The 20,374-nt window shown below is 38.1% G+C and overlaps 1 protein-coding gene across 13 annotated transcripts in view; it reads right to left on the reverse strand.

Annotated features, from left to right (window-relative positions):
• gek (serine/threonine-protein kinase gek) overlaps nt 1-20,374 on the reverse strand; it is a 236,345-nt gene that overhangs the window by 60,363 nt on the left and 155,608 nt on the right. For 10 of the 13 annotated variants that reach the window (XM_068361973.1, XM_068361968.1, XM_068361966.1 and 7 more), the window contains 4 exons: nt 19,734-19,858; nt 18,966-19,238; nt 18,339-18,445; nt 143-175 (listed from right to left, as the gene is read on the reverse strand). In XM_068361973.1, the coding sequence (XP_068218074.1) occupies nt 143-175; nt 18,339-18,445; nt 18,966-19,238; nt 19,734-19,858 (538 nt within the window). The remainder of the gene's footprint in view (nt 1-142; nt 176-18,338; nt 18,446-18,965; nt 19,239-19,733; nt 19,859-20,374) is intronic. The other 3 variants (XM_068361967.1, XM_068361971.1, XM_068361970.1) reach the window with 3 other exon arrangements.

Here is a 20,374-nt window from a genome sequence, read left to right on the forward strand (position 1 = left end):
AAAGGAACAGCCACGCGTAATATAATTATATATGAATGGATGTGTGTATATGGGAATGTTTGGTGGAGTGATTCAGGGACGATGAGAAGGACAAGACAGAGGAATGGGATCACCAAAATGGGGCTCAGTCACAGTACATTACCAAACTTTCGAGTCTTGCGTTCCTGCGTGGCAGCTGCATGTGCGTGCGTGCGATCAGAAATAGACTTTCGTGAGAAGGATGAGGAAACCCCAGAGGCAGCTAGTGAGCCCAATAAACAAGGGCAATTGGTCTGCAGCGTCGCCCAAGGAAGATGATAACTGGGTCAGTGAGGGACCTCCAAGACACACAAGAAAAACCCACTAAAGCCAACAATAAAACAAGAATGGAGGCAAATAAATGCTTAGATACGTCTTGCGCCGTCTGGATATGGAGTTTCTTTTTGACATCCGTGGAATTTCACTTACACCCATCACTTCAACTACTAACCAAGGAGAAAAATAAGTGACATCTATAATAATTTTTTGCACTGAACAGAAGTCAGCAGAAGCGGCTCTTACCTGCACAAAATCAACTTACGTAATCATTTACATTATTGGTAAAAAATGAGAGTTAATTAACATGAGAAATTGTAGTCATGTCATATTTTAGAATTCTGTATCAATTTATATATGGGGAGGGCTCATGGAATGAAGCTACATACTCCAAAATAAATGAAGTTGAAATTATTCCTCAGATATTTGATATTCACTATGAATTTTATTTAACCACAAAATACTTCATTATATTGTACTGTAAAACTCATAGGGAAGCAAAAACTGAATCAACAGCTATATTAAGATATGAATGCATCATAAGCAATCTTTGATGATAGAATATACTCTGATTATGGTAAAAAAACAAAATGCATTCCTAACATGATAAAAAGAGTGAATTTGGGAATGAAGTTCTACAAACCAAGCAGTAACTATTATCTACCATGAGCTGAAATAGGTAATAACTAACAGGAATATACAAATATTACTGCTTGGTTTAGCTCGACTATTGCTCACCACAGCTAGTTTCAGCTTTCACTTGAATAGCTAAATCACAAACGTCTAGTCCAGACTAGGGGGACAATACAATATTAAGCTTAATCCAAAGTTAATAAACAAATTCACGTAAAAGTCCAAAATGGCGCAAAAGCAATTATGATTAAAAAAAAAAAAAACTGGCTAATGTTTGCTAAAAGGCTATTATTCCACAGACAGCTAAGCAAAACATCTCAAATGCTGGGCGTGACATTTCATTGATGGATCCCACCACAATCATATCTCTATTCATAAACTCTTGACTTCCAAAGAGTGATTTGAGGTTATCCCTCCTTCTGACCCAATTATCAATATGGCGATGCTTATAATTCTAAGAGAAATGTCTCACTTGTCCCTGTACAGATTGATGGTAAATTTGTCCCTAAATATTGAGCATTATTTCAATTTCTAAAAAAACTATATAAAAAATAATGGGCTAAAGTGAGACATTCTCCAATGTATTGAAACCATGCAATGTGACATGCCAGAGTAAGGTTTCACAGATGCCTTTCCTCGAGAGACATAGAGACCAATGAGCAAAAAGCTGAACGTTTAGTTTTTCCAAAAGTATAAATTTTCTCTAATAAAATTCAAATAAATTAGGGCTTAGTGACCTGCTTTACTTAGTAGACTACAATTTAAAAGTTTAAATATCACATGTAATTCTTTGGTCAAAATGCAAAAATAATTTACACTGGACAAGACAGAAGCAAAAACATCTTGATGCTAATACAGTCCTCTGAGGCCCACATTTCAGAAAGGCATAAAAGACAAGAAAAAATATAAATAACATCTGGTTAATAAGATTTCAGAGATGACAAAGAAAAATGTACGATGAAGGACAAAACAGAAGGAGAAATACGTAGTAATTGAGAATAAAGTTAAAAATAAACCCCAGAGATGTTTCATACTTAGGTCTACCACAGCTCATTAATAAACTCTACATATACTAAAAACAATCTTAACATGGTAAAGATACTATTCATCTACTTTCAAAAAATTTCTGCAATTTCCTAACTGGTTTATATTCTCAGTATCACCAATTAATTGAGTGCTGTATTCTATTAAAGATATTTAGTAAAAATCACAGCACATTCCATTACTACTGTATTGTACTGTATGCTTATTTATAACTTCAATATATTTAATGTTCTTATAACTGTTATGAAAAGATTAAGTTTACCATGTCAAGTTAACTTCCCAATACATGTTTGACACCAAATAAAAAGCTTTAACTCTCTCATAAAGCTTGGCTAAATAAGGAGAGTTAATGATAAAATTGTTAAAATTGTAAAACAAAAGACACCTTGGTTTTCAAACACGCATTAGGGTTGAGATATCTCCCTGAAAAAGCACAGTAGCAGCTGACAGCTGAGAAGCTTTTCAGTGTGAGTATTATTTCTACGTGATTAATCCAAAGACAACACCGGCAACACAAAAAGCAAAAGTCCAAATTGTCACAAGAACAAAAGAAAATTTGTAAATGCCTACAAATTAACTTTCATGAGTACCTCGAAGTCCATTTAACATTGTACTCAAAAGTCCATTTAACATTGTCAATCTCAAATAAACCATTGCATTGTTGTGCACAAATATATAATTTAAGATAATGCAAAACAAGATAAATAATAAATAAAAATAAAATATATGGGATACACTTTATGAAAAATTGGCCTCTCAGATACTGTACCTGAAATAAAATAAACTCTTATAATATGAACATTTATCAAACTAAATGCTATAAGTTTATGTTTTATAGCACAAACTAATAAACTAAATGCTATAAGTTTATGTTTTATAGCACAAACTAATTATATAGCTATCATAACCAAATTCATATCCACCCAAGAGTTTGCTAACAGCATCAAATTATGTTCCCAGACTTGCTACACTCACCAAATTCATTTACGCATGAGCAGCATGTATACTTTGAAATTAATAATTATCTCAGTACAAGAGAAATTTTCCAGCTACATCTCGCTGCATTGACAGATTTGTCATTAATAGTGAGATATCAGTTTAAGAACTGATATAAAACTCTATCACTTCCAACCACCAATAATAAACATTACTATCCAAGAGTATGTCTACATAACACTTACTTAAATCCCTAAAATCATGTTATTTTCATTAGTAAAATAAATTTTTGAATATACTTACCCGATAATCATGTAGCTGTCAACTCTGTTGCCCGACAGAATTCTATGGAGGGATACGCCAGCTATCACAATACTAGAAGGGGGTGTTCTTACCAGCGCCACCTGTGGCCAGGTACTCAAGTACTTCTTGTTGACACCTCCTCAATTATTCCTCGGTCCCACTGGTTCTCTATGGGGAGGAAGGGAGGGTCAATTAAATCATGATTATCGGGTAAGTATATTCAAAAATTTATCTTACTAATGAAAATAACATTTTTCAATATTAAACTTACCCGATAATCATGTAGCTGATTCACACCCAGGGGGGTGGGTGAAAACCAGTGTACAAGATTAAAGGATAGCTAAGTATCCCATATTTCATATAACAGTTATCTCAAATAACAATGAAATAATAAGTACCTGGTAAGGAAGTCGAATTGAACCGTTACTCTGTCTCTTTTTTAAGTTCGTCTTCCTTACTGAGCGCAGCGTTCCTCTTGGAGGCTGAATCAACCCAAAGGTGCTAAAGTATACAGGGCTGCAACCCATACTAAAGGACCTCATCACAACCTTTAACCTCGGCGCTTCTCAAGAAAGAATTGACCACCCGCCAAATCAACAAGGATGTGGAAGGCTTCTTAGCCAACCGAACAACCCATAAAAAGTATTCAAGAGAAAGGTTAAAAAGTTATGGAATTATGGGAATGTAGTGGCTGAGCCCTCGCCTACTACTGCATTCGTTGCTACGAATGGACCCAGGGTGTAGCAGTACTCGTAAAGAGACTGGACATCTTTGAGATAGAATGATGCGAACACTGACTTGCTTCTCCAATAGGTTGCATCCATAACACTCTGCAGAGAACGGTTCTGTTTGAAGGCCACTGAAGTAGCCACAGCTCTCACTTCATGTGTCCTTACCTTCAGCAAAGCAAGGTCTTCTTCCTTCAGATGAGAATTTGCTTCTCTAATCAGAAGCCTGATGTAGTAAGAAACTGAGTTCTTAGACATTGGTAGAGAAGGCTTCTTGATAGCACACCATAAGGCTTCTGATTGTCCTCGTAATGGTTTTGACCTTCTTAAATAGTACTTAAGAGCTCTAACAGGGCAAAGTACTCTCTCTAGTTCGTTCCCCACCATGTTGGACAGGCTTGGGATCTCGAACGACTTAGGGCAAGGACGGGAAGGAAGCTCGTTTTAGCCAAAAAAACCGAGCCGCAAGGAACATGTAGCCGTTTCAGATGTGAAACCTATGTTCCTGCTGAAGGCGTGGATCTCACTTACTCTTTTACCTGTTGCTAAGCACACGAGGAAAAGAGTTTCTAATGTGAGGTCCTTAAAAGAGGCTGATTGGAACGGTTCAAATCCTGATGACATTAGGAACCTTAGGACCACGTCTAGATTCCAGCCTGGAGTGGACAACCGACGTTCCTTTGAGGTCTCAAAAGACCTAAGGAGGTCCTGTAGATCTTTGTTGGAGGAAAGATCCAAGCCTCTGTGGCGGAAAACCGCTGCCAACATACTTCTGTAACCCTTGATCGTAGGAGCTGATAGGGATTTTACGTTCCTTAGATGTAACAGGAAGTTAGCAATCTGGGTTACAGTGGTACTGGTTGAGGAAAACTGCATTGGCCTTGCACCAGCTTCGGAAGACTTCCCATTAAGACTGATAGACTCTGAGAGTGGATGTCGTCCTTGCTCTGGCAATCGTTCTGGCTGCCTCCTTCGAAAAGCCTCTAGTTCTTGAGAGACTTTCGATAGTCTGAAGGCAGTCAGACGAAGAGCGTGGAGGTTTGGGTGTACCTTCTTTACGTGAGGTAGACGCAGAAGGTCCACTCTAGGAGGAAGAGTCCTGGGAACGTCGACCAGCCATTGCAGTACCTCGGTGAACCCTTCTCTCGCGGGTCAGAGGGGAGCAACCAACGTCAACCGTGTCCCTTTGTGAGAGGCGAACTTCTGAAGTACCCTGTTGACAATCTTGAACGGCGGGAATGCATACAGGTTGAGATGGGACCAATCCAGCAGAAAGGCATCCACGCGAACTGCTGCTGGGTCTGGAATCGGAGAACAATACAAGAGGAGCTTCTTGGTCATCGAGGTAGCGAATAGAACTATGGTTGGCAGACCCCACAGGGCCCAAAGTCTGCTGCAAACATTCTTGTGAAGGGTCCACTCTGTGGGGAAGACCTGACCCTTACGGCTGAGGCGATCTGCCATGACATTCATATCGCCCTGAATGAGCCTCGTTACCAGCGTGAGCTTTCGATCTTTGACCAAATGAGGAGGTCCCTTGCGATCTTGAACAACTTCCTCGAATGAGTCCCTCTCTGCTTGGAGATGTAAGCCAAGGCTGTGGTGTAGTCGGAGTTCACCTCCACCACCTTGTTAAGCTGGAGGGACTTGAAGTTTATCAAGGCCAGATGAACTGCCAACAACTCCTTGCAATAGATGTGAAGTGTCCTTTGCTCCTGATTCCATGTTCCCGAGCATTCCTGTCCGTCCAGTGTCGCACCCCAGCCCGTGTCCGATGCGTCCGAGAAGAGACGGTGGTCGGGGGTCTGAACAGCCAAAGGTAGACCTTCCTTGAGAAGAATGCTGTTCTTCCACCACGTTAGAGTAGACCTCATCTCTTCGGAAACAGGAACTGAGCCCGTCTCTAGCGTCATGTCCTTTATTCAGTGAGCAGCTAGATGATACTGAAGGGGGCGGAGGTGGAGTCTCCCTAACTCGATGAACAGGGCCAGCGATGAAAGTGTCCCTGTTAGACTCATCCCCTGCCTGACTAAGCATCGGTTCCTTCTCAGCATGCTCTGGATGCATTCTAGGGCTTGGAAGATCCTTGGGGCCGACGGACAAGTCCGAAAAGCTCGACTCTGAAGATCCATACCCAAGGAAACAATGGTCTGGGATGGAACGAGCTGAGACTCCTCAAAATTGACCAGGAGGCCCAGTTCCTTGGTCAGATCCATAGTCCATTTGAAAATCTCCAGACAGCGACGACTTGTGGGAGCTCTTAAAAGCCAGTCGTCTGACGGAGCCGGACACAAGATCATGATACAGCTGCACAGTCTGTAAACTGACAATCATGGGCAAGCGAGGAAGTACAGTGACAACCCGAATCTGTCTAGACTATCTGGGTCGTACAGACAACTCCTTAACGGGTTGCTGAGGTTGCCGCACTGCGTCACAACAAGTCCCTTCTGTTGGTTGTTGAACGTCTTCCCCGTGACACATTGACTCCGTAAACAAAAATCCTCTAACAAGGACTAAGCTTGGACTGCATGTCATGCAACACAGCTCAAGGTCTATGGGAGCAGGTGTGGTAACAGACGGGATTAGCGGCTGAAGTGGAACCATTACCTTCCCTGTAAGCATGTTATGCTTAAATAAAAGTCCATAAGAGGTTATGCAGCTAAAGGCTCCCTCCAAATGACAGAGTTCTCAAGGGAATATCAGAAGGAGGGAGAAAAGAACTTTCTCATCTACAGGGACCTTATCCTAGAAAAGCTAAGTTCTCTGAGTGAGGGTTCACTGGTGCAAAAGCAGCAGACTAGAAGGCAACGTTATGAAACTGCTTGACAGTCTAGTGAGTTGGCAACAACCCAAGATATGTTGAGAAGCATGCGGTAAGGTATGCAGAGCATGATGAATGCAGAGTATGCTGTATGCAGAGCATGCTGTAAGTAGAGCATGTTGTATGCAGAGCATGCTGAATGCAGAGCATGCTGTATGCAGAGCATGTTGTATGCAGAGCATGCTGAATGCAGAGCATGCTGAATGCTGAGCATGTAGTAAGCAGAGCCTGCTGTAAGCAGAGCCTGCTGTAAGGAAAGCAGAGCGTGTGCATGGCGTTTAACATTTCTCAGAAATTCCATGACCAGTGCTAGAGTGCTTTATGCATGCTTGCATGGGGTTTAAAAATCAACATAATGTTTACCTTACATTCATAACTCATGATTCATATTTTTGCCATGGTTTGAAAAGGAGGTAAGGTATGCTGAACAGCAGAGTCAGAACGAGCTGGAACAACAACAGTGGAAGGTGCAGAAAGTTCCTGTTCCTGTGGTATGAGTGGAGCGTGAAGAGACCGAGGTTGCGCAGAACAAGGTAAAGTTCCCGCAAGCAGAGGTGTCTGAGGCGCAGGATCAGGGTGCACGGGTTGAGCTCGGTGCAGCAGCTGAGGAGACTGACTCACAGGTGGAAGAGGTTGTACCTCCACCGAGAGTTGCACCACCAGTGGAGCAGCCAGGGGAGGAGGAGGAAGAGTGGGGTAATCCTCCTGATCCCAAACCGAAGGTTGCCTTAAAGAAGGCTGAGGCTGAACAACACTGGGAACAGCGAACACAGAAAGAGGTTCAACATCGTACGCCTGGCAGATGGTGCTGCGACTGGGTGCAGCGAGTGCAGGCGGGTTGAGCACAGGCTGAACGGGTGCAGGGGAGGTGCAACACTCTCAGCCCGACACTCACACAACAGGTCCGAAAGCTGTGCTTGCATGGACTGTAGTAGAGTCCACAACATCGTACGCCTGGCAGATGGTGCTGCGACTGGGTGCAGCGAGTGCAGGCGGGTTGAGCACAGGCTGAAAGGGTGCAGGTGGAGGTGCAACACTCTCAGCCCGACACTCACGCAACAGGTCCGAAAGCTGTGCTTGCATGGACTGTAGTAGAGTCCACAACATCGTACGCCTGGCAGATGGTGTTGCGACTGGGTGCAGCGAGTGCAGGCGGGTGCAGCACAGGCTGAACGGGTGCAGCCGGTTGGTGCACCACCGGTGCAGGCGGGTGCAGCACAGGCTGAACGGGTGCAGGCGGTTGGTGCACCACCGGTGCAGGAGGAGGAGGAGGTGCAACACTCTCAGCACGACACTCACGCATCAGGTCCGAAAGCTGTGCTTGCATGGACTGTAGTAGAGTCCACAACATCGTACGCCTGGCAGGTGGTACTGCGATCAGGCGGAGCGAGCATAGGGGGGGGGGGGAGTGTAGGCGCACTCTCAGCCCGACAAACTGATGACTGAGGAGAGTCAGAGCTCTGCATCCGGGTTGTTGAACTTTACTTCGTACGTCTGGCATAGGTCTGGACTTTACGTTTAAGAGGTCTTGAGACCTGAGACCAGCGTAACTCTGCCTTTATTTTCTCCTCTAAATCTCTTCTGCAGACGAGCAAAATAAGGGCTCAATCGTCTGCGGGTGGGAGTGACGGTCTCGGTAAGACACGCCCACAACCACCGAGGATACTTCTGTGCGCCGATCAAGGCCTGCCGAACCCTTATGCCCTTCGACATTGCTTCTCCCCTGGGCTTGGGAGCTTGCAAGAGGTCCCGGACTGGGAGGACGACTGGCGCGCACAAAAGTACCCTCACGCATAACACTGACATACTTTGCGCTAATCACTTATCACTTTGATTTCTGTTTGCACTTATTTCACTGAACTCGAAACTTTAAGTGGTTTGTACCTGAAACACGCAATTCTATCCTTCTCAAAAGTTAGTAATTGCGAAAACAGAATTACAATGTAACAGAAAAATCTAATGAAAGAAAATTCAGTGGCTGGAAAGAGACTAAACACTAGATCACTCTAGAAACGTTTAGTTTCTTCCCCTAAAGAGACTAGGGATAAGAGCAAAACGATAACGACGTTACTCGTACGCCTGGCAGGTTTGAGGGAAACGTTTATCCTCTTTCTCCCTCCGTCTCTATCTCTCTCTCTCTCTCTCTCTTGACTTAGAACCTGAGAGAAGAGCCCAATCATATATATCGTTAAAACATATTATTGTTAAAGGAAAAAACTAAAATATTTCCCAAAAAGAAAAGTTCCTTTATTAGGATCAAAACCATTAAGTTAAGAAAGAATGAACAAAACGCTAGACACGGTTACTCTTACTGCAATGTGAAACCGTGAACATTCTTTCTCTATCGTAACGATAGAGTGCAAGTTGAAACGTTCTGAACGTCAACAACTGCCGAGACAAACAAAACGTTAGTTCAACTTTGAAAAAGTACGAGACTATCAAAGAAATTCTTTCAAAGACCTTAAAATAGCATAATATGTTAACACGTAAAACCGAAATGACGGGCTCACGATAATTAACTTCGGTACCAAGAAAAGACCGCCTACTATTAGGAAGGTCGAATATAAACAAATATAAAAATTAATTTTAATAAGTTTATAATAAAAGGAAGTTAATCGAAGAGGCCTATAAGAGGCGGAGAGATATAAAATAAATCTATAACTTTTGTTAAGCAAAATTAAGAAAGAGAGTCTATACTCTCTTAGACACCAACACTTCCGTCTAAGGGAAGGGTCGGCCATTGAAAGGTGAACGAGAGTTCATACTCTCTTCGTCACCAAAATTAATCAAATTAATTCCAAAAGCTAACTAAGCTAAAATAGAAGTTTCCAGTAAAGCGACAGCCGAAATCAAAGAGAAATACTTCACCAAAGTCGTGAAAATACTCCAAGAACATAAGCGTATCCCAGAACGTCTTATCAGAAGCACGACAGAGGAATAATTGAGGAGGTGTCAACAAGAAGTACTTGAGTACCTGGCCACAGGTGGCGCTGGTAAGAACACCCCCTTCTAGTATTGTGATAGCTGGCGTATCCCTCCATAGAATTCTGTCGGGCAACAGAGTTGACAGCTACATGATTATCGGGTAAGTTTAATATTGAAAAAACTAAAATAATGAAGAGCATACTAACTAATCAATCAAAAGTTGACAATCATGTTTCTGCTATTTTACAAGAAAATAATTTACTTGCATTTTTAAAAGATATATTCAAGTAAAATCAGCAGTAAATATAAAACCACTGATACATCATTTTATTCTTCCTAGGTATTCTTGTAACATATGAGAAATTTTAAAATCTTTACTTTTCCTAGATGTACAAATCTTGGTCCTTTAAAACAGGGATATATCTTCACTAGCACTGCGACAGACATTGACTCGGTAACAAGGTAGTTGGTTAAAGACAAGTTGTACAAGGGGGAAGCCCTGCCCATTTGCCAGTCCCAAAATAGCCACTTCTGTCCTTGGGCCTTGGACATAAGTGGGAAATTTAATTCAAAAGACTCAGGTTTGTATACCTGGGATAATACAAATAACTTTTTAAACGTTATTTTTTCCTACGAGTATACAAACCTTTTATCCTTTAAAATAAAGAAAGGCACAATTTGGTGGAAGTAAAATCCATTTGTGGGGGAGGGGAGTCCCATACAACAAAACTGGGAGGTTCTTTTCTTCCTTGGACACATTATCTTTCCTGGTATTGTATGGGAGTAAAGAAAGGGACTTCAATAACCAACTAACATTTAATCATATATAATTAAAAGCTTTTAGGGGCTCACCCAGCAATGGCTTAAAAGGAAGCCACTACTGCACTAGATCACAGAAAACCTATCTCCCTAACAGAGAGATTGTATCAGCAGTGACAAACCAGGCACAGCAAGAGAAAAGTTTCGTATGACATCGATCCATCCTCCCCTTTCCAAGAGGATGATGGAGATGCTTCTAGGCAGGTGAAGTCTGCTCTCCACGAAAGATACTCCGTTGCCTAACTCACCGGCATCCGTAGTCCAATCAGCATGTAACAGTTGTGGCTGCAGGATCCCTGAGAGGGGAACAAAAAGGAGGTAGAAGAGCAAGTCATTCTACTTCTCCTCAAAAATCATGCTGGAATTGGACAGAATGCATACCAAGTCCCGTGAGGAAAATGGGCAGCCACCTCAGGACACAAAAAAAGTGGTCAAAGGGTTTGAGAGGAACATCCATAATGTACAGAGAAGCAACTGGTCCGAAACCTTCAGACCCACCTTTCGTTCCAAGTAAACTGACTGGTAAACAATAAGGCTACTAAGCAATCACATCTGCAAGCAATCAACCTCACCAAGCCAAAAAGTACAATGTCTGGACACTTCCTTCTTGTTCTTGTTGGGGCTAATGAGATGGCTGCAACACTCTCATACGAGGTGCCGAGCCCTCTTCAAGTAATGCACAAGTATGAGCGAGGCACTGACCAATTTGGGTGACTCCTTCCAGAGGCAAAGAAACAACCACAAACCAAGTTTGGTTACGCTTCAATTGAATTGTCTTCTTGACAAAAAGAGCGAAAAAAGCTCCAACAGTTACCCCTTTACAAAAGTATACAACAAATTGGGTTTCAAAGGTTTGTATCATCGAGGGAAACCAAAATTCACTTCACCAGAGGATGAGAAGAGTGGGAACAACACTCAAATGGGATGGTGTTCCTGCTTACAGACATCCTTTCTCAAAGATACAAAACAGTTTGGGTTTCAAAGGTTTTTATCCTTATGCAAACAATATTCACTTCACCCCATGCTTAAATGCACCTCTGTTTACGATCAAGAATGCCGATAAAAAAACCATTTTCACCACAAAACATATATAAGAAAAGATCTGACAGTAAAGAGAGATGCGCGATGATACGTCTGTACCTGTTATGGCCAAAGACAAAAGTGGCTATTCTGTGAAAAGTAGGGGTTTACCCTCCAGCCACCCATTGTTAACCAACTACCTATTTAACGATTCAATGACCATTCCAAGGATACTTAAGACCTATCCCTATTTCACAGGACAAAACGTTTGTCATATAGGAACAAATAGACCTCATAAAATAATTTAAAAACAATACGATAATATCCGAGAAACGCTACTTTGCAACAATGTTACATTTTATGGTCTTTCAATAGTTGGAATCTGATCTCAAACCTACGGCCATATCTGCTCTTCCCCCAATATTGAAAGTGATTACAGCCCTTCTACCATCCCTCTGTATAGAATAAAGAAAACTGACCATGGTTCCAATATATTTTTGGAGAAAAACAGAGAAAGGAAAGAAGAGTCCAATTTAACAGTAGTACCACCATCAACAGTAAATGTGTCTTAATATTTAATGCATGATGTGTAAGTAGGTGCAGTTTTACACAGTCCCACTGTTCAATACCTTATAGTTCCCCAAAAGAGTTGAAAAGGAATTCCATCAAAAATTGAAGAGGAATAACATTTAGAGGAAATCTTTGGACACAATATTCTAAAAAAGAAAAGTTCTAACCCAGAAAAATATAAGAAACAGAATTATTAATAACAAAAGAACTGAAAATTAAATGTGGAAACATAACATGGACTGATTGAAATAAGGCACTATACAGTAAATATTATAATAATAAATTTCTCTCTACTGACAATGATTTATCATAAAAAATATAATCCCCAGGTACTGATAACTTTAATAATCTAACCTATGAAAATGAAAGAACATTTTATCACGGCTTTCCTAAACTTTACTTTACAGTTGGTGAAATCTCAAAAATCTTGAGGAGAGTTAAATGTGAATGTGAAAGAGCAGCTGTGTATCGAACATAAAGAGTAAGGCCTGTTCAATATCATAAACCTAGAAGACAGCCTATTTAATCAGAATTACTTAATCATTATTGAAAAGCGAACATCGCAGGGTATTCATTATAAAAGCACAACACTTGCCATTAAATTATCTCCCAGCATCAATTCACCTCTAGTTCACACAATCCCACTAACCATAAAGTCCTATCTTATGGGAATTCGTTATCTAGTTCTAAGACTTACGAAATGACACAAAAAACCAACTAACATAAATTATACAACTTTTATAAACCCCAATTAAAAAAAAAATTCTAATAAATGTATTGTAAAGATGAAGCCAAAATATTATGTTCCAGGAATAATATACAGTATATTCAGAATCCAGTTTAGTTCTAAATACTAAAACTGACCTTAAATTGTTAGAATAAATTTGTGTAGGTGAGCAGTGAATTTTCGATTTGAACAAATTGGAAACATAAAAGATTAAAAATGTTATTCTCAATGAAAGAAAAGGCAGCATAATACTGTACTCAAAAGATATCAAATTCATGTAGGGTAGAGTATATGATTTTCATACTAATCTTCCAATATGCAACATCTGTGTTCTCTCAAGCCTTGCATCTCATACTTTCATTGTATAATAAAAATTTTGCTTAGTGAAAAAAAAAAAAACCCATTTATAAAAGCAAAATTCACACTTTTTTATAATCATCTTACTATAAATATAATAACCCTACATTTACAGTCAGCAAACTTCCTTACCAATTCATGAAACAATCATAAGCTAACTGGTAGTACTACACATAGCACCCTGGAGCATCAGGTTCTCAGTGGATATGAACCTCACTTTTCGCGTGATCGACTCGATAGATCTGAGAAACCTATACGGCTTGATATGCGACCAGTATGTATACATTTCCAAGTTTTCGATGGAAAAATCTACAGCAAGAAGACATCTCTTGTATCCTATCAAATCATCAATAATCATAACTAATCAGTAATATCAATACCAAATGAATAATGAACAAGCAAATCAGAAGGAATGCACAGAATATCTATTCTCCACTAACACTGATATCCATCTATACACAAAAAGTTAGCAAAGGAAAAGATGTGCCAGTATACTTACTCCTCATTATCACTTAATAAATTCAAATTGATATCAAAATTCCTGGAGAACAAGAAGACCTAATGCTCAACAAAACCATCAATTTCCTCTAAAATTAACCTCAAAGGTGCATTTAAAATATTCTTCACTGATAGCAGCACAAAACTATTTTATAGAAACAAAAGCAAAATTCACCAATGAAGTTTTCCCATAATGAACAAGTGAAAGTAAAGACTTATATACAAAAAGATAAATGCTAATATGAATAATGAATAGAGATTAAATCAAAGCCGGAAATAATATAAAAGAGAAAAAAATGCTTAAGAAATCACATGACACATGAAAAATATCAGCCTCATGACAACCTGTGGTACGCAAGTATAATACTGCCAACTGGCAGACAACTGAACTTGCATTAAGAAAAAAGTGTTTAGGTGATTCATTGACTAATAATTTAGCTGCTTCCCTAAAAAAGTCATTTCTTAACAGAATCTAAAACCAATAAACTACCCTTTATTAGTCCTGACTTTTAAAAAATAATACAGTACACATTGTAAAAATAAACTACTGTATTTCCTATAAGGGTTAACACTTCTAGTGATTCATGTTATAAAAAGAGGGAAAAAAAAATACATCATATCCCAAATTCATGTAAAAAGAAACTCATTAAAAAATATAAACATTTCTTACTATTACTAATGACTAGAGTAACCAGTATGATATAATTTTCATAATGAAATTTACCATTTCTATACTTACCTGATGTCCATATTGCTTCTTCTCCATAAGCTCACTTTAATTGACATTTACCCATAAAATTTTCAAAAACCTTAAAATTTTCTCAATTTCTTCCCCTTCAATAAACACATGTTCTCACTAAAGGAAGGAACACTAGCATAAATGATGCTTCAAGATCTCTTTGTCCCTTCGGTTTCAAAGTCAAAACTATCACTATCCTCTTGATATCACAAGGAAGTGGGAAGGGTGGGCATGTAAGATATACTATAATAATTCAATTTATTTCTATGAACCTCCCCTGACGTTCATATTGCTTGGTACATAAGAAATTTTATTATAATTAAATTTATTTTTCTGAAACACCCCATGCTCATATTGGTGACTAGCACACTGCTCGAGGGGGGATGTCAGTGAAAGAGATATGATAAATTCAATTAAAAGCAGTATACCATATCATTATTATTATCATTGTCATTACTTGCTATGCAAAACCCTAGCTGGAAAAACAGGATGCTATAAGCCCAGGGGCTGACACAGGGAAAATAGCTCAGTGAGGAAAGGGAACAAGGAAAAATAAAATATTTTAAGAAGAGCAACAATATTAAAATAAATATCACTTTATAAACTGTAAAAACTTTAACAAAACAAGAGGAAGAGAAATAAGATATAAGATAGAAAAGTGTGCCCGAGTGTACCCTCAAGCAAGAGAACTCTAACCCATGACAGTGAAAGACCATGGTACAGACGCTATGGCACTACCCAAGATTAGAGAACAATGGTTTGATTTTGGAGTGTCCTTAGTTAAGATTTACTAACCTAGTCCAGATTACTTTAAACAAACCATCTCAAAATACAGTTTGAAATAAGGGACTCCAGGTTGTTTAATAAAGCTATTTAAAACCACGGGCTGCAGATAGTTTCTAAATTATAGTTCTCGATCTAAATTACGCTTTCAATTGATTCCAAATCCATTGCTAAATTTTGTAAGAGTTATAAATTAACTGATCTTAAATTCATAAGACCATAGCTTTGCTGCTACTAGAAGGGCTAAAGCCTAGCAACCTTCACAAGCAAGCCAGGATTTTTTGGATATTGTCAAGTGAAAACAGAATTGGTATGCCATTGAGCTACTGCTAAAACTCTTTCGAAAGAAAGATTTCTAAAAAATTTTAGGGAAAAGCACTATAAATATCATGTGCTTTCACTTTCAAGCCTTTTATTATTTTTAGATATAATTCTTTGAGAGCTAAAGTTTCTAAATTTCTAAATAGGTATGCTGAAGGTAATCCTTTGTTCCCTTCTTTGCAATTCGGCTTTCACAAAGGCCTTGAAACATGTCATGCCCTTCTTACAATCTTCAATGCTGTACAGAAATCCTTTGATTACGATCAGGAGGTTTGTATGATTCCCTTTTATTTTAGTGCTGCACTTGACCATGTTAATCATGAAGCCCTTCTTTTCGAACTCAAAACACCTGGGAGTAGGTGGGACTTAGCTTCATTACTGAATTTTTAGGTAATAAATTGAAGAGACTTGTTATTGTTGGGCTCTAAAGTGAATAGAGTATAGGAATGTGATATCTGGTGTTCCTCAGGGTAGAGTTCTTGGTCCACTACTTTTCATACTATATACAACCATTCAAATAACTGCATTCCACTTAACCAATATAAAAAGATAATCCGGATCTTGTTTCACAGAAACAATTGCCTTGCACACTCAGTGTAGTAATTGCTGAAAAAAATCAGGGGAAGACATCTTAAATCGTGGTAATTAAAATGCTCCTCTCTTTACTAAGGGTAAGTATTTAGTGAAGAGAAGGAAAATGGGGAAATTTTACGGATAGATGTCAATTAAACCAAGCTTCTGGAGAAGAAGCAATATGAATATCAAGGGAGGTTCATAGAAATACCAGAAAATCATTCACTCTAATATTCTATACTTGAGAATATCTTTTACCATGAATTTTCTATTAGCAAAAAAACAATCTAAGAAAAATAACTAATGTCACCTAACTATCCCCCCAAACAAAAAATAATCACCTCAAAGACATAGGAGGGAAAAAAATAAAATTAACTTGGTAAAATCAAATTATCAGGGAAAAATGGAATCCATTGCTTCCATCCAGAGAAGAAAAAGGTAAAGAGAAAGTTCCAATTAAGAGAAAATGCAGCATTCTAAGGACTGGTTATATTTAATCAGTATTATTTGTTTCTGTAATCATGATAATTAACTGGGATACATAAAAAACTGCACCAACATTGCAAAACCAAACAATCACTCAGATATTCATTGCCACCAGTTTATATTACCATGAAACCTCATCAAGACAATGAAGGAAATTTTTTTCACTGTTTTACTGCACACTAATTTGACTCCTAGATGACCTGAACTTTTACATTCTGCACTCCTCTCTAATGAGATTGTAGCATTCTGAAAAGAGTTTGGACTTGAGTCCTCTTTGAAAGATTTCTAAAAACATTCCATTGCAAAGTGGTATTGACTGCAAAGAAAAACCTCCAATTCAAAAGTCATGACTAACTTTGTTTGTAAAATGTAATTTCTATGACAATTGACTTAGCTGATATGACTAATTTTGCTGGTCAGACTTTGATAGACAATCCTCAACATTATAAACTACTAAATACAAGTGAATATTAACTGACAACTATACAGATTTATGGCAATTTTTGTAGTTGATAAGTGGGTATGATAAAGTGTTTGGCAAAATATATTTACCAATCAAGGCTACTTCTGCATTATATAAAGACTTGAAAGGCAAAATAAGAATATAAACAGCTAACTGGATATAAACGAGGAGGTTGCGCCATCAGTAAAACAACAATTCTAACTAACTACCTTGATCAAGTCAGGGTATTCATGACTTCCTCAAATGCTTCATCATTCTTTTGTAGAATATACTATACTTGATTGTTAGAGTTTTAATAACTAAATGTTAAGTTTCCCTCTTTTCCCCTATTTTCTCTTAATATCTACATTTCCTTTTGTTAAAATAAATGGTTATAGAAACTAAACAATGACACAAAAAGGGGAAACAAACAGTGCATATCAAATGCCCTAGCTGCTTGAGTTCTCGGGACATTGGCTTGACACTAATACACATCCGTGGGAAGATAAATATTAAAAAAAAATCTTAATAATAATTATAATCAGCATTTCATGTTATCTTTTTACAAAACTAGATGCGAAGAGTTCTATCAACTCTTATTCTCCTATATGCTTTATGCTACGATTCGCAATTGAAAAACGTCTTGCCACAACTTTTTTCCATAGAAACTGAAATACAAATTTACAAAATTTTCCCATTGTTTAGCCTCTCTATGGGTATTCATGCAGCTACTTCCATACTTATTACATCTCAGAAATATTGCTCATCACATTCTCATTACACATTCAAACCTCATCAATCCTTGAGTTCTGCCTATTTCCTAGCCACAGGACAAAATTCTGCTATTCCTTACATAACTGTAAACAGATTTTCTTCATTTTTCAAGAGAATCTTGCAACCACAGCTAAAACACCACACCACTAAGCTAAAAATCCTCTAACGGGGCAGGACCATGGGTTCCGTCCATATGAAAAAAATACATAACTGCAGCTTCTTAAAAGCCTGGACAGAGCATATCAATTTCAATTAAAAGCAACATAACTTGAACTTAGTCCCCACTTGCACCTGGTATTTGGGGTGCAACCATCTGGGTAAGATCTTATTACTATATCAAAATAAACACTCTTGTGCAAAAGATTATGGATAATCCTATACAATATATCACAGGTAACTTTCTGTCTGTACCATGATGATGAAATGCTCAAATAGCATCACCAGGACTTCAGTAATGGAATACGAGGCATGTTTAGAAAAATCATAATTTTGCTTAAGCTAAATAAACCAGAACAAAAAGCATAGCACAGGCCTAGACTACTTACAGCCCTCACCAGCTTCTAATCTCGTCTGCAATTCACGAATCTGTTTCTCTTTCCTCATGTTCTCCCTCGACACGTTTTCATATCTTTGCTTGAATTCTCGAACATCCCTGAAACACAATATATTAGCCTCAGCAGCATCTAAAAGCTAATTCTACAACAAACAAACTTACTTCGCAACCAAACTGTGAAACATGAATGGGAACCTGAGCATAGAATTTAATTACAGAAGGTCCTTAAGTTCCAAGAAGCTGTTTGTAAGTCAAATTCTTTGTAAGTGTAACTTTGTTAAATTTTGGCTTAGGGTGGACCTAACCTGATTCCCAGGCCAACAATTTCCAACTACAGAAGTCAATTAATAGTCCCATTTCATATGAAATAAATAACAGGTTATTGCAAATGTCCTTTTTCTCACTGTATCAAATTAAGTAATATTGTTTAAATACAGCATTTCTTTATTTTATTACAATATACAAATTTTTGATACTACAGTATATCAGATTTATAATTTCAGTTGGATTTGATTTTTGAATATCTGAATGTTTGTAAATTGATGACCTTCTGTAGTAAACTTCTCATTAAAGTAATTATTGTATATAAAAATCTAACAAAAGGAGCTTTAAAACTTACTTCTGCGATGCAACAAGATCGGCTCGTACTTTGCTAAGTTCTTCTGATATGGCTTGTTTTGCTTGGATTTCTGAATTCAAGGAAGACTGTAAATTAAGTAACTCCATCTTATCTAGCTTCTGAGAACGTCTATTTCGCCAATTCTTCTCAGGGTGCGTCAACATAGAACAACCGCCTCCTACTACCCCTGATACTTTAAGCGATTCAAGTTCTTCAGTCATGCGCGTTGCTAACGCCTGGAGATACCCACGTGCATCTTTCTCATCACTAACCCTGAAGACATAACATAGTGTTGAGAATTCAAAACATTTATTCAATTAACCATAAGTTTTAAATAAGATCATATTTCTTGCTAAAAGAGACTTGCATCTATAAAGTCCTTTAAAAGCTTCAAAAGACCTGTTTCAAAACACTAAATGGGAGAAGTCTTCTTAACTATTTTTGCATGATATTACGAAGAAATTAAACATCCTTCACATACAGAATCTATATTAGAACTTAATAAAAAAAAATTAAGAAAGCCAAAGCACAATATAATTCCAGATTAAAATATATATATACAGAATTGCAAAGCTAACTTGAATCATTAACTACAATTAATATTCTTAGAAATTAAATTTCACTTGTATCAGTTATCTCTTAACAAAGTTCTTATAGACAAAGACAGCAATATACAGTGAACCTAAAAAAGCCTTAATTTCTTCCACAAAGGCTTCACATTTTCCAAACAATTGTCAAATTATAACTTTCAAATGTGAATAGCCCTACCATTGAATGATCTCAGTAATCTGGGCTTCCCATTGGGCTATCGATTCCTTTTTATTACGAAGATCATCATACTCTTCCTCTAGAGCTCGTCGTTCATTCTGCATTCTGTTGACATTATCAGTGAGCTGCAAAAGTAATGGGAGTATAAGAACTTGGGCAGTGCAATTCAATGAACAAATGGTTGCATTTTAATTCATGTCTTACATTGAAGAAATAGCAATTCAAATTAAACTATAACAAATAATTCCCCTTATATACCAAAATGCACTAAGCAAATGAAGCTATTATCTCTCTCTAAATCATACAACCTGAATAGGATGCTATATGGTTAATTTACCTTCCATTGGTTGAAATTCACATATACCAGTTACCTTAAAGATTAAAACTTGAACTTATTGAAATCTGAGCCCACACAACTGAGAGTTGAAGTCTATTTTCAACTTGCTTGTTCATTATTTACAGTATATACTTGTCTTTTTGAAAGTATTTAAAATATAGGACATCATCCTATATCACTCTAGCCTTTCAGTACTTGTAGCCATTTGAATTAAACATCTTTTCATCACTACATTCACAAGATTTTAACATAGCTCTGACAAATTCTAAAAAGTGGATTAACTTGGGTGAAAAAATATGCCACT

The sequence above is a fragment of the Palaemon carinicauda genome, chromosome 38 (genome assembly GCF_036898095.1).
Source record: "Palaemon carinicauda isolate YSFRI2023 chromosome 38, ASM3689809v2, whole genome shotgun sequence".
Taxonomy (NCBI): Eukaryota; Metazoa; Arthropoda; class Malacostraca; order Decapoda; family Palaemonidae; genus Palaemon; species Palaemon carinicauda.